The sequence below is a fragment of the Benincasa hispida genome, chromosome 9, assembly GCF_027475165.1.
Source record: "Benincasa hispida cultivar pf3 chromosome 9, pf3_genome.v1.1, whole genome shotgun sequence".
Classification (NCBI taxonomy): domain Eukaryota; kingdom Viridiplantae; phylum Streptophyta; class Magnoliopsida; order Cucurbitales; family Cucurbitaceae; genus Benincasa; species Benincasa hispida.
Window position 1 is genome coordinate 21576799 of NC_143486.1, and position 15961 is coordinate 21592759.

The following is a 15961-nucleotide window of genomic DNA, read 5'->3' on the forward strand; positions in this document are numbered from 1 at the left end:
AACTTCTTCAATAGCATTATCGTCCTTCACAATTTATGTTCATTTGTTTTTGTAGCACCAAACTTTTTTAACTTTTTCAATAACATTTTGGTCCCTTACAATGCCTTTACTAACACACATTTGACCCTATGAAACATGTTGACAAAATTGAAATATATATTAATGTGTAATACTAGATGTACCTATCTCTATGGATCCACTTTCAACCCACAAATATATATATATATAAAATTCCCATTGAAGTACAAGCTTGAGTAACTCGATGATACTTACCACCATTATTTGACTGCAACACTTTGATGTGTGTATTAAACTAAGTTTGTATGAATTTAACAAAATGATGAAAGGCTGAGAGTGTGTCACTCTTTTGTTTAAGAGTCCATATGCATCGACTGTGATCGTCTAAAAATGAAATGTAGTATTGATATCCATTTGTTGAGGTTATGAGAGTTAGACCACACATCAACTGTGATTGTCTAAAAATGAAATGTAGTATTGATATCCATTTGTTGAGGTTATGGGATCTGGACCCTATCCGTGTGTATAAAATCAAAACATTTATTAGCATGAGAGCTGGACAGAGGAAAAGGTAAGGCATGAGCTTTTCCCAATTGACATGATTCAAGAAACAACAATTCTTTATTTGTTTTAGCAACAAAATTACAGTTTCTAAGCAAGTAATCTAATGTTTTAGACGCTAGATGACCAGTCGCCTATGCCAAACAGTACGTGATCAAACAACATTCACTTAAATTCTAAATAGAACAACATTCAACTTCTTATTTGTGTGCAGTGACTGTTCGTGGCCAACTTGTCCATCGTGCATAGTCTGAACTCCATCCAAGCGATAAAGACCATTACTAAGCTCTTCTCTCAATAACGTACGACTCATAAGCTTGTCCTTTATAAGACAGTGATCAATATAAAACTCAACAAGTATAGCACTATCATGAGCAAGTTTGGAAACACTAAATAAATTCTTAGCTATGTCTAGTACACACAAGACATTTTTCAATTGAAAATTGGTTTTTTCATCAGACAAGAAAGAATTTCCAGTATATGTAATATTTAGTTTCTCACCATTACCAACATTAACTAGTTCAATACCTCCATATTCAGTTGAATTGGCAATGTTTGAGTGATCAGCAGTGACATGGTTTGTAGCCCCACTATCTGCATACCAGCTTGGGTCCGCCACTGTCTCAGGGGTTGCAATGAATGGATTAACACTTCATGTAGTTACCAAGGCAGTTGGATTAGTAGGATTGTTAACAGAACCAGATGAACTCCCATTGCCCTGTCCTTGGTTGAAAGTAGAGGAGAAATCCTTTTCAAATGATGATGGCTGATCAGAGTTGTGTGGCCAAACTTACCACACACTTGACACATTGGTCGATTGTTACCATGACCACAGTCTCTCCCCCATTGTCTTCATTGTTACTGTTGTGGAAGTAATTATTTGGTATGTTACTCCTATCGTCATTCTTACCAGTGGACTGGTAGAGATTAAATTTTTTATTACCTCGAGGTCTTAGTCCATTTTGAGGTTGATCGAACAATGCATTGATAGCAATGTTCTGACTAAAGGAGGTATTGGACTTCATAACTTTCTGATGTTCAAGACGCTTTTCATAGGACAGAAGTTTCGACTGCATATCAAGCCATGATATACCTAGTTTGCCTTAAATGCCCACAACAACTGGGTTATATTCTTTGTTTAACCCGAGTAGAACTTGAGATATCAATACTAGAATCGAAACAGGATTTCCAACCTGTGCCAAATTATCAGAGTGTGACTCCATCAAATGTCAATATTCCCTCACCTTGGTGTTATCTTTGCGAGTTTGTTGGAAGATTTGATGTAAGTAATCCTCCTCAATCCTAAATTGAATGCCAAATAATTCCTACAAAGATCTTTCGCATTATCAAATCCAATCAACTGCACAACTACTTCTGGTATTATAGAGCTGTATAACCATCCCAAGAGGAGCCGATCCACTGTTATCTATACCTTATATTGCAGATTCAGACTACGTTCAATAATGGTGCTTATAGTATCTTCACGAACTACTTGAGAATTTGAAGCATCACTTGCACTGCTTATAGCTGGTGAGTTATCACCGGGAGCTGAGAGAAACATGAGAGGATAAGGATTCTTATTAGAGAGATGACCTTCGAACTTATAACTTCAAAGAATGGACAGAACAAGAGTTTTTCATAGCAGGAAATTTCTTTTGAGCTTTATATTTGTTATCTAATTTAGAAGTTGGTTCAATGAAAGATCGATGAATTTTACGGACTCAGAACTTCCAGACGCGGCGTTTACCATGTCGTTTTGATATTAAGATAGAATTCACACAATCAAAGTACTTTGAAAAATCTTTCTTAGAATTGCTTGCATTACAGAGAGGCACAATAACCCTTTTTATACAACATTTACCCTAATTTAAGGAAAATAATAATAATAATAAATAAATAAATATGGAGTAACAAATTGTACAAATCACCACTATGGAAGGACGGGAATAAAATTCTAGATAACAACCTATGATAGACTGGACAATTGGAAAATTCTTCATACATGACCTCCCTAACTACTTGACACCTTTTTATGTGAATGGACCATGTTGGACTTGTTGACCTCTTCTAGAGAAACGTTCTCTCTAACAAATATCAGTCTTAAACATATCTTATGATTGTTTCTCATATTATATGATAAAAAAATCAATTCAACACCCCTTAAAAATAATATCGATATTTTATTTCTAAAGAGCTTACGAGTCATTACATCGAAGGCTTGAAATAAATGAGAGAAATCATCGAGAGAGTACCAAATATTGACGATGACCAAGGTAACCTACCCACGATAGAACCAACGAGTTTCAATCGAACAATGTAACTTTTTTAACTTCTTCAATAGCATTATTGTCCTTCACAATTTACATTTGTTTTTCTTGAGCACCAAACCCTTTTAAATTTTTCAATACCATTTTGGTCCTTTGCAATGCCTTTTGACCCTATGAAACATGTTGACAAAATTAAAATATATATTAATGTGTAATACTAGATGTACCTATCTATATGGATCCACTTGCATCCCACAAATATATATATATATATATATAAAAGAATTTGCCATGTAATATCTTTTCTATATTAATTAAAAAAAAATACAAAATCATATATTAAATTGATTAGGAAGAATATAATGTCTCTTGCCCCTACTCATCAATTGAACAATGCCCTTTTTAAGGGTATGTTGACTCTTTGAAACGTGTCGAGAAGATTGAAAATTGTATTTAAAAAAGATCATCGCCAAAAAACAAAAAAAGAAAAAGAAAAAGAAAAGTATTTAAAATTGCAAAAACATAGATTAAATTAATTTGTCCCATATATATATAGAGCTGGTATCGAACCCGGATTTTTGTCACTCCCAACCTTACCCTAAATAACAACAAACACAAAATTTCAATAATTTAATGGGACACGTCCTTGATTTATCACAACATGATTTATTTAGAAAGAAAAAAAGAACTGTAATACAAACCAGCACCAAACAACATAAGTCCTAAACAAAACCACATGAAGACAACATGCCAAATATTTATTAGACTTCAAAGAGAAACCATAGTAAGATTCACAACAGTAAGAAAAACAGACCAAACCAAACAAGGCTTAACCAAGTCCGCCGCAATCGGGTTCACTCCCCGGAACAACCGGTCGCACCCAACCAACGCTGCCGTCTTTCCCAAACACGCCAAAGAGCCGAGCCGTCGCGCGCCAGCCCCAAACACGAGAGCATACCATGCCACGCACAACGCCAAGTACAAACTATAAAGGTAGAGGGCGTTGGGCTTGGCGTGGAATCCTCCCTCCGCCCAGACCAGCCAGGCCGCGACGCCCATCAATAAGCTAGAAGTCAAAGACCCCCAATTGACGACCTTCGCCGACGGAATCCAGAAAGGTCTCGCAGCGGAGGCCGGGTAGTAGTTTTTGGGGTTAGAGAGGAGGAAGACGGAGAGGAGAGTGAGGGACATGGGGATGGTGATGGCAAGAGCTAGAGATTTTAGGCCTCGTTTGGTTATGGCTTTGTTCTTCGCTTTCTTAGCACCACCGTTGTCGGCGGCGGGGACGGTGGGGGAAGAGGAGTCGTCTGTTTTTCGGTGTTTTAGCTCGGTGGAAGCCATCTTTCGGTGGAGATTTGGAGGGGAGATGGGATTTAAGGAGGTGGAGAAATGGGAAAACAGGACACGTAGAGGGGGTGGATGATGATAAGCTGGACAAAACGACAAAATTAGATTGCATAAATATATATAGTTAAAAATTAAAATTTTATCTTGGTCTAGTTTACATGGGAGTTTATTCCATTTCAGATTTTGTATTTTCAAATTTTTAATTGTAGTTGATTTTTTTTTTTTTTTTTATGAATTTCAAATTTAATCTCTTAAAATTAATTTTTTTTAATCTAAATTAATTAAATAATAATAATAATAATAATTTTTAGGTAAGAAAATACTATATGTGACAAATTTTAGAGTAAAATTTAATAGGTAATAAAAAATTAAAAAAAACAAAATAAAAGGTAAATTACAAAAACCACTTCTAAATATGATGACATAGTTGTAATTACACTTCATTTCTCAATGGTAAATATTGAGTCTTTAACATTTCATGAGTGTTGAAGTTGGACTCCCAAACTTACAATAGTTAGAAAATGGACTTATGAATTTACAATAGTTATAGAAATTGGATTTCCAAATTTACAATAATTATAAATATTGGATCACCAAATAATATCTCAAATTTATACAATAGTTGTGATTTATACAATTATAAGTTGCGTATCCAATTTTAACACTTGAATAAATTTAAGGATTCAATTTTTACAATTGAAAATTTGAGAGCATAATTACAACTACCACCACATTTTAAGATTTTTTTTTTTTAATTTGAGTAAAATAAAATATTAGAACTAATGATGGAAATAAATTTAATATTTACCTTATAAGTACCTATACTAACATGGAATATTTGATAGTACAAAAACTAAAATCAAGTCAATTTCAAAAGAAAAAAAAAATTATATTACACAAAATTACAAAAACATCATATCAAATTAAATATAGTTCAATGGACATATGACTGTATTATAAGTTCAATAAACATGCGACTGTACTATAAATTACGAAATCTATGATTCAAATATAAAAAATACAAGGACATCATAATAAATAAATTCGGTATAAACAGGTGTCGATCATATAAGACAAAATGGTTGAATCAGCAGGAAGATAATATTTGATTCATAACTCTAATTCTTTTGGACTGTCGACTGCTATTCGAATGTATATCAAGACTTTTGACATCTGCCTTAACTTAGGGGTTAAGATATTTTAAAAGGAGGTTCAATTTTTCCCTTTTCTTTTCTTCTTTTTTTTAAGCGATGTGAAGTAACTCGTAGTAGATAAGGCAAATTCTATGTCAATTTAACTATATTACTTTTATAAGTATCGTTAAAATAAATGATATTTTATTTAAGTGATGATTGCATCATGACAAATATTTATTTTCATACATGTGGCATTTATATATGAGGCATTGTTTGATTAAATATGCTAAATGGCAAAAGATTACACATAAATCCACTTTTAACCATTTTGAAATTTAGGAATTAAATATTTAACACATTCATGAAAGGGTATAGGCATATTGGATGAATTTTTCATAACTATATGTATATATTTTTAGTTTTCAAAACTATATTTAGGTTTTGAAAATATATTTAGATGAGTACATGATAAAATCAAAGAAATTCATGAGTGAAATTAATGTTTATAAACTAAGTTTTTAATAACAGAAAATGTGAAATGAATATGAAATTAATTCTTAAATTTGACCAATGATACATCGATTTGTAAATATATTCGTAAATTGGAGGATTGACATTGATATTAAAAACAAATTGATATACTCAACATGTTTTATATCTACAAACAAAACATATCAATTTATCATTGATTAATATCTAACATAAATGTAAATACTTTATAATAAAGTATGTTATATTATAAATATTATGAATTAAGTGTAATATAAAATGTCCAGGTTTAGTGTCTAAATGCTTTGTGTCATACTTCTATTATCCCATATGTTATCCATGTGTTTTAAGATTATAAACTATTAGTGGTCATGTATTTCTACTTCCTACTTGTCAAATTGCCTATAAACAGTGACATTTGGTGAATTTGGGGTTGCACATATTGGTGAGAACTAAAATAGAGAATTAGAGAATTTCCATAAATTTATTTTCTTATACTTTATACTTTATTCTTTATTTATATATTTTTTATATTATATTATATTTATTGTAACATTATATTTTATTAGTACATGTGTTCCTGTTATGCCTTGTTTTGCTCCTCAATTTCACAATATATTATCAGCACAAGCTTCTGTCATTTCTCCCGTTAAAGGTAGGTCCCTAAAAGTAGGACAATTTTTTCCTTTTTAATGTAATTAATAAATTAAACGTTATTTTGCATGCTTAGTATATATTAAACTTCTAATATAAATAAAATATTGTGTGATAGTGTTACCATCGCAAACCTTACGAAATTAGAATTCACAACCTTTGACATTAATGGTAATAATTATTTATCATGGGTGCTTAATGTTGAAATTGGAGAGATTTGAATTCCCCAAAGCAGAAGCAATTGAATGAGTTTTGTCTCTAATTTCGTTTTACGGAATATTACAATGCAGATGACGGAGACTAACAAAATAAACCAATTTATTTTTAAGCATGCTTCTACTGAAATAATGCATAGGAAAAAGGGCAAACATAAGCTCACCCTTGAAGTTCTAAAGTCTTCACGTATCCCCTCCACAACCAAGATCATGAATAGGTTTGACCTTCTTTTTCTCCCTCACACAACAACACCGTAAGCGTTCTCTACTCTTACTCTTTCTTGGAAATGCTAGGGAACTTATAGTTGAGGTTGAACTCAGGAACTCAAGAACTTTAGTTAAGAGATATATTTGAAAATAAATAAATAAAAAAAAGGAATCGAACCGACATTTTCTTCACTAAGGAAAAGAAGATAAGGATCCGGAAATAATTTGAGGGCAACAAACCAATCGAGCTTGTAAAAGAAATTCGAGGGAGAAGTAGACATGCTCGGGATAAGTCCAAGTCAAAGTCAAAGTCAACTATCAAATTCAAAGTCAACAAAAAGTCAACATTTTTTAAATGTGGTGAATTTTGGAAAATTTTGAAGTGTAAAGGTAATTTTAGGATGTTTAAGGCCTATTAAGATTAATTTGAGTTGGAAATTGAAGAAAAATTTAGAGGAAAAAGAGTATTACCCCGAAGAAAGAAAAAAGGTGAGAAATTGAAGAATTTTTTGGTAAAATTGAGCTATTCCTATGAAATTCTCTCAATGGTTGGCTGAGAAGAAAAGATTAGTCAGCTGAGCACGTGCTGAGCCTCAAATTTAAGCTGGAAATTGACAAGGAAGTTGGGATTTTGAGGTTGAAGCTTCATCGGCTTTAAAAAGAGGACGAAGAAAAGAATTGAATTAAGAGTTTTTCGTGGGGTAAGATTGGGCAAAATGGAGCTAAAAAAACGAGGGAGATGAGAGAAAAGTTGTAGAGTGTTTTGATTGAAGAAATTTGGCCAGAAAAACAAGAAAAACGAAGAAAATTAGTGACTGTCGGAGTTGAACGGAAAATAGAGGAACCTCGATTTTAGACAAATTCGTGGACTTAGAGGTTGATTCGAAGCTCCAAATTTAAAGGGGTATCGAGAAGTATTTCGTCGATTTTAGGACTTTTAGAGCAAATCAAACGTCCAAATTTTTAGTTTCTCGCCAGAAAATAGGTACCCGTGGAGAGTTTCATTAATTTCGGGCGATTCAGGGCAATTCAAGGCTCCAAACTTTGAGGATAAATGGAAATCAGAGGAACTAGGAAATCCGAAGAGAAGCCGATTAATAGCGAATGGTTTATTTTCAACTTTTTAAAATCTATATATGACACTATATGTGTATGCTATGTTTTAGGAAATACCTTGACATGATCTGTTTTATTAAGCCATATTTTTCTTTATGTACTTGATCAACGATATTTGATTTTTCATAAATTTTCTATGACTTGAAAATGAGTTGAATCATGATTATATGCAAGCATGATCTTATGGCTTTCTAAAGCTATTGTATTCATGATAAATTAGATTAAGTTACAGAATGAGATTTGGAAATGCTAATAAAGGGTATTTCTGGTGGTTGTTGGATGTGGTTTTAAACCATGGGATATCGTACTCGAGGGTGTTAGCTTATGTTGCTTGAATATATTTTTGTAACACCTCTTAAGATTGATCGAGGATCTCCAGGGCAGAAATATGGCTTAACTTGGAGAGACTTCAAACTAAGCATGCTCATAAACTAAAACCAGAGTTTCAACACTAACCTTTGACGTACCTTTAATTCACGATCTTCAGCTGCAACCTCCTTGATTTCTGCTTATGAACCACCACAAGGTCTTCCCTACTATCCTCTTGGTGCCTTGGATTGAGTTGTGGGACTCAAAATGAGTTTGGATTAAGGGAATAAAGAGAGGAGGGCTGGTTTATTGGCTGGTTGAAGAACAGTTCTTCAAACACTATTTCTCAGTAAAACTTCAACTGATTGCATCCTCAATTTCCACTCAAATTTCAAGTTTATATTGCATGACTTTCATGCAAAGAGAAAGCATGCATGGATTACAGCAGTTGCTTAAGAATTTGAGCTGAAATAAAATGGAATTATGTGTGAGCTAGTTTGAAAGAAAGTGGGAAAATCCCTCTTTTGGGATTTTTCAATTTTCTTTAATTCTTCCAATTTTGAAAAAAATTTCAAAAATACAAAATAATTTCAGTTTTCAATTTTACATTTAAAAGTGAAATTATATTAATTTTACAAAAAATTAATTCAAAATTAGTTTTCTAATAAAATTAATAATTAATTAAACAAATTTAATTAATTTTAATTAATTTAATATCAAATATTAAATAATTAATCACTAATACCACTATCACCATGAATCCCTATTCATGAATTTAATATTTAAATATTAATTGATTCTCCAATTATTTTTAATTCCAAAATTAAACATGTAATTATCACATATAATTACTAATTCCCTTTAATTCTATTTTGAACGTTTCAAATCAACTTATCATGCTACTCTAAGGCTAATCCGTTTATGAGCTAGTAGAGGGACCTAGTGGACCTACAGATCATGGGCTCAAACGACTCGAGAATAATTGGCTAAATTCTTTACATCGAATTAACCTCCATTCGTTAACTACTGGGTCACTCTACTAAAGCCCATAGTTGCACTCCTCTCACTGTAGATATATTGTGTCCACTCAATATAACCATGATTAGTAAGTTAACCCTTCACAAGTTGTTTGTAATAACGGCTGGGTCAAAAGGCTGTTTTACCCCCGAGATCACCTCTTGTTCCTTAAGTCCCACCGATCCTCTAGTGAACAATTGATTTGTGATCTGATCATGAAATCGAGTCCTCTCAGGCTAATGAGAGAGTGAGGCCCCTTGTTTAAGACCCAGAGTCAGTACTTAAGGGAACAACCTCTCGAAGTTAGTACTTAAGGGAACAACCTCTCTACTATCCCTAAAAGCGGGTAGGAGTGAATTCCATCTTGCACTCTATGTCTCCAACTATCTACCTGGTCTTACCCCTGAAATGGGAGGCTTACTGAGCTAGAGCTGTTGAGCCAACCCTCATCCATGAAAATCTAAGGATAATCCCAAATAAACAAGAGTTCATAGTTAGCTTAGGATTCAGGTTAAGTTACCTAGGTCATCATTGATAGTCAATCTTAAATAGTAAACAACGTTATAAAGTAAGAATGACTTATTTCGTGGTCCGATCTTATGCAAACTCATTGCACAGGATGCCCCCACTCCTCATGTCATCACATGTACAAATTAGGACACTTTGTTTGTAGCACTTTACAACTCTTTGTAACAACTACAGAGTGGGCCACATCCAATAGTGTTACGAGAATAAGGCACCCAACCTTATTCATATACTATAGATCATTCTGACTATTTACTCGAACATAATCCACTTTTATGTTTCCACATAAAGTTCAAGTACTCATTTAATAGTTATGAATCTTTTAGTTTATTGGATTTATTTTTAAAATGAAATAAGAAATTCATATATTCAATAGAAACTTATTGAATTTTCAGAATAAGTTTAATGTTTACAAATCACAAGTTTTAGGACATAAAACCCAACAGAAGAGAGAGAGAGACACGACTCTAGGGCTAAAATATCGCTTAACTCGGAGCAAGGCTTCTATTGGACTCTGAGGCTGAAATATGGCTCAACCCAGAAGTCGCAACCTTTCTCCGAAGTTGAAATATGGCTTAACCCAGAGTAAGTTTGATATATTGAGTTCCGGGGATGAAATATGGCTTAACCCGGAGTAAGTTTGATATATTGGGTTTTGGGGCTGAAATTTGGCTTAACTGGAGTAAGTTAATTATATTGGGTTTTGGGGCTGAAATATGGCTTAACCTGGAGTAAGTTTGATATCTTTGGTTCCAGAGCTGAAATATGGCTTAACCTGGAAATCGTAAGAAACTCTACGTGCACGTATGACTTAATGGAGGGTAAAACACATGAGAATATATTAAATTTGATTATTAGTAAGTGACATGTGTTGATTAACTAGTTATAATGTTGAGATGTATGGATCATGCCACTGTAGAAGTCTATATGTTTTAAGGGTTAATGATGATCGGAACATTGTCTATTATGTTATGTGTTGATAATGTTTTCATGAATGAGTTCCATGTGTTATGGCATTGCTAAATGATTCTTAACTTGAAGAACTATTGATGTTTTAAAGTTAATGGTTTTCACTGATGTTTTTCAAAGAGAAAGTGTACGTTGATATAAATTACCACTCATTGAGCTTTAGTTCATGCTTTTCAATATTTTATGTTTTCCTCCCTAGGTAGCAGTCAAGTTCTTGGTGCTTGCTGAGCCGTCAAATGCTACTATTGTTGTTAAACATGTTGGGATTGGTGTCCTAATTCTCCCGGTGGTCTCATAGTTTGTAAACATTTTGTACACATATTGTTTTAAATAAAATAAATGTTATTTTATAAGCATTTACTCAAATTCAATAAACTAAGATCCGTGGTTATTTTATGTAACTTAAGCATGTATGTGAGACATACAAGTGGATCATGCCTTAAGTAATAACCTAAATGGTCTGTAGTATAAGGATAAAGGAGGGATACCTTATCCTGGTGATGCTACGGATACGACCCGCTTTGTTACAAGTGTTGTAAAGTGCTACAAATGGTCTGATCCTAACCATTCATGTGGAGACATGCGAGCGAGGGTATCCTATACAAAGAGTTTGTATAAGATCGGACCACGAAATGATTAGTCTCTTTCTATAACGGCATTGATAATTGAGACCATGACCTTAATCCTGAGTGAGTTGGGAACTCCTGCTCATGAGGGCAATCCTTTGATTTGTATGGGTGAGAGTGGCTAGATTTCCAACTCAACAAGCCTACCATTTTGGGGATTTATTTGATTGTTGGAGCTGGGAACTTAGCTACACAAGACGGAATTCACTCCTTCCCCAAAGCAAGGGTAAACAGATAAATTACTCCCTTAAGGGCTGATTCCGAGTCTTGAACATAGTGGCCACACCTTCTCTTTGGAAGAGAGGACTCAGTCATAGTAGGACTATGATTTATTGTTCATTAGAGGAATCAGTGGTACTTAAGGAGTTAGATGTAACTACAGGGGCAAAACGGTAAATTGGCCCAACTTTACTTATGAACAATTTGTGAAGGGTCATCGCATTGTTGTCTGTTATATCTAATGGACATAGAAATATATCTGTAGCGCGAAGAGTGCAATTGTCGGTCTTTAATGGAGTGACCAATAGTTAACGGATGGTGGATCTCGTGATTAAAGAGTTTAGTTAGTTATTCACGTATCGTTGGAGCTTCAAGCTATAGGTCCATGAGGTCAACTTGGTAGCTCAATGGGTTCAAGTTGAGAATCAGATTTTGGGTTAGTTTGAAGTATTTAAATTAACAAGAGGAAATTTAATTATATGTGGTATAATTGATTTAATGTATTTGATACATTATCATTGAAGGAATGAATATAAATATGATTTATATTAAATATCATAAAATAAAAAAAAGAACTATAGTTTATATGTTTCGTATGATGAAATATTAAAATTATAAGTTATAAATATAATATGATAAGTTGGTTATTATATTTATTTATAACATATTAATTATATGATAATTAATTATTCTTTTTTTTTTTTCTAATAACCGAATTGAGTGGGAGGTTATTAGAAGTTTTATGGTAAATGTGAGATAAAAGGATTTTGATTTTCCAAAATTGGAAGATGATGAGTCATTCGGAATATCTCACAAAAAGACGATCAAGTAAAAGTGTTTTACTAAACGATCGCATAGAGAGCATACACGATTGAGCTACGAGTTTACTATACGATAGTTACTCGCTTAATCGTTGCTACACGTTTGAGTAGCAAAGTCTATACGATAGGCTTCAGTTTACTAAACGATCGAGTATTTTGTCTATACGATAGACAACCTCATCTCCCACTTACTCGATCGTCTACCTCTTGCTTTCCTCAATCCAAGATCATACAGAGCCCGCAACTCTTGGATTCTCACATCGAGAATACCAAGGTAACACTTGTGGTGGTGTTCTAATTATGTTCGAAGATCGAGTTGAACTCGATTGGGATTGAAGTTCATTCAGATGTTCGTTGAGATCGTGTTCTGTTCATTGTTTTTGAGTGCTTCTTTGGATGCATTGGAAATTGATCGAGGGATACATGAAGAAGAGTTCTTCAAAGGTTCGCATACTCTATCCCTTGTATCTTTATTTTTAAGTAGCATGCTATAATTTCTGATTATGCATAATCGTTTCCATTTAGACTATATTGTGTTTGTGTTCATTCTCAATGGGATTTGGAATGATCCAATTTCGCTGCTCACAAGATCTGTATTTAGATTTCCTTCAAAACATCTATTGTATTGTTTATTCATATATTCGAGAGTATTCTAGGATAGTTAAAATTTGTGAGTTTCATGTCATGGAAGGTTTGTTAAAAATAATCCTTACTTTTTGTTAAGAATAATCCTTACTGTTGGTCTGTAAATCTTTTTAAACAACGCGGTGATTTAAACTGAGTTGAGCTCTTAAACTATGTTAATGAATGTAAATTATTTTTAAAAATTGGTGTGAAGGTCTGAGTTGATTTTGAGTACAGGATATGTTAAGAGTTGGGACGTTAGATGTCATAAAGAGAAGTGATGTTTAACGTCTTCACATTTCGTTCTAGGTTCGTTATAGGTTAGAGGAAAAATCTGGAACGTGATAAACAGTACCCAACGAATGACAATAAAGAGACACCACCATAAGTGAACCCAAGTTATTCTTATTGGGGATGATGCTCTAAACTCTCGTGTCTTGTAGTTTGTAAACATAGTTTTGAACAAATGTTTGTGATGTATAATATATGATATTTTCTTCACTTATTGTCTATGAGCATTGGATGTTTTATTTGCTTTACAACATACCAATAAAATAAAATCCCTAGTTGTCATTATGTAACTTAAGTATGTATGTGGAGACATACAAGTAGATCATGTCTTAAGTGATAACCAAAATGGTTTGTAGTATATGGATATAGGAAGGAAACCTTATCCTGGTAATGCTACATATGCGGCCTGCTTTGTAGAATAGTTACAAGTGTTGTGACTTCCTACAGATGGTCTGATCCTGATCATTTATGTGGGGACATGCGAGTAGGGGTATCCTATACAAAGAGTTTGTATAAGACCTGACCACGAAGTGTTAACATCTCGTTATATAACACCGTTCATGACAGATACTTCACTTCCCTAGGATGACCATAGGTAACATGACCTTAATCCTAAGTGATTTGGGAACTCCTGCCTTTGAGGGTGGTCCTTTGATTAACATGGGTGCGAGTGGCCTGATCGCCAACTCAAACCTACCATTTTGGGGATTCGTCTGATTTGGAAGCTGGGAACTTAGCTTCACAAGATGGAATTCACTCCTTCTCCGAAGCAGGGATAAGTAGATAGATTGCTCCCTTAAGGCTGATCTCAGAGCTTGAACGATGTGGCACCACACACCTTCTCATGGCCCGAGAGGTGTCCACACATAGTAGGACTATGTTGTATTGTTCATTAGAGGGATTAGTGGTACTTAAGAAGTTAGATGTAACTACATGGGCAAAACAGTTAATTGGCCCAGCTGTACTTACGAGCATCTGTGAAGGGTTATCATACTGTTGATTGGTTATATCCGATGGACATAGAAATATATCTGTGGTAAGAAGAGTTCAAATGTCGGTCTTTAGTTGAATACCTGACAATTAACGAATGGTGGATCTCGTGGCTAAAGAGTTTACTCAGCTATTCACGCACTGTTGGAGCTTCGAGCCATAGGTCCATAAGGTCCCCTTGGTAGCTCAATGGATTCAAGTTGAGAATAAGTTTTTGGGTCAGTTTGAAATGTTCAAATTGACAAGAGGGAGTTTGATTATATATGATATGATTGAACTGGTTAATTATATATGATATGATTGACTTTATGTATGAGATACATTAATTGGAAGAAAATGGATATAAATATGATTTATATTTAGTGCTGGAGAAAACATTATGGTTTATATGTGATATTAAACTATAGGTTAATGAATATAATATGATTATATTTATTATTTTTTAATTGGACAATTATGGGATAATTAAGCCGGCGTTTTCTCCATAACCGTGTATTAGTGGGAGGTTAGATTCAGTTTTCGTAACTGAAGAATAAAATGAAAATCGTTTTCATTTTGCAATAGATCACATAATTCACTCACGAGTTGTATACAACCTATCACATAGCAAACCGAGATACTACACGATAGTTCATTGTTGCTACACGATCGTATACACATGCGCCTCGTTCTATACGATCACATAAGTTTTTCTAAACAATTGTCTAGCGCCCGAGCATTTACCAAACGATCGTCTATACGATCACAGCCTATTTACTACACGATCATGTACCTTCTTCTAAAAGATCAAGCATTGTTTATACGATAGACTCTGCCTTCTCCCACTTTCTTGGTCGTTGTATACGATCTTCTTTTCTCCTTCCCTCTACCAAATTCTAACAGAGCTCACACTTTGATTCTCACACCGAGAATACCAAGGGTTCTAAGTAGTGGTGTCATCCCCATTGTTGTGGTGTTTGTATGAAGGCCGTTCGTGAGTAGACGACCGAAGTTTTGGTGAACGATTGCTTGGACGAGCGAGAGCACCAGTTCGTTTGGAGAGAACGATTTTTCAGTGAAGAAAGGTACTTCAACTGATATGTTTTCTTGTTCTCTTTATTATTTAATTTCTAAGCATGCCGGTAATTTATTGTATATTGCATAACTTGTCTGTTAGATAGTAAATGTGGAAATTCTGTCACAATGTATTTGGAACGATCCGCTTCTACTCAGAGGTACTCTTGTATAAGAGTTTCTTCAATTGGTATCAGAGCCAGGTTCTGATATTCCAAATTCACTGATGTAAAGAATTGCATTTAATTTCTTGGTGGGTAAAAGCATGTATACATTCTGTTTAAGCGTTAAATAGTTTGTGGATATGGGATTAATGGTGTTTCTGGGATGAAACCTCTTGATTGTTTAAATTCTTTTACATTTTGAAGTTAATTGTAAGCGCCCCTGCGTTTTTGGGCATATTAACTGCTATCGAGTCTGTAATTTCAAAGAGTTTGAGTCTGTGAGTCGTTCGTGAAGAAGTTTCGTAGCAAGGGTTGCTATTCTTCGAGGATGAAGACGATCAAG

At 33.9% G+C, this 15961-nt stretch overlaps 1 protein-coding gene across 2 annotated transcripts; it reads right to left on the reverse strand.

Annotated features, from left to right (window-relative positions):
* Positions 1–619: 619 nt before the first annotated feature.
* On the reverse strand, positions 620–4224 carry LOC120085334 (translocator protein homolog). 2 transcript variants are annotated; one of them, XM_039041269.2, is made up of 2 exons: positions 3661–4223; positions 620–2127 (listed from the first exon to the last, which is right to left on the reverse strand). In XM_039041269.2, exons 1-2 carry the CDS (start codon positions 4185–4187, stop codon positions 2118–2120), a joined length of 537 nt encoding a protein of 178 aa, XP_038897197.2. In that variant the 5' UTR covers positions 4188–4223; the 3' UTR covers positions 620–2117. The 2 variants fall into 2 exon arrangements, with proteins under 2 accessions (XP_038897197.2, XP_090173418.1); XM_090317292.1 differs by lacking the exon at positions 620–2127 and adding an exon at positions 2740–3017 and having other exon boundaries at positions 3661–4224.
* Between the last annotated feature and the right edge of the window lie 11737 nt (positions 4225–15961).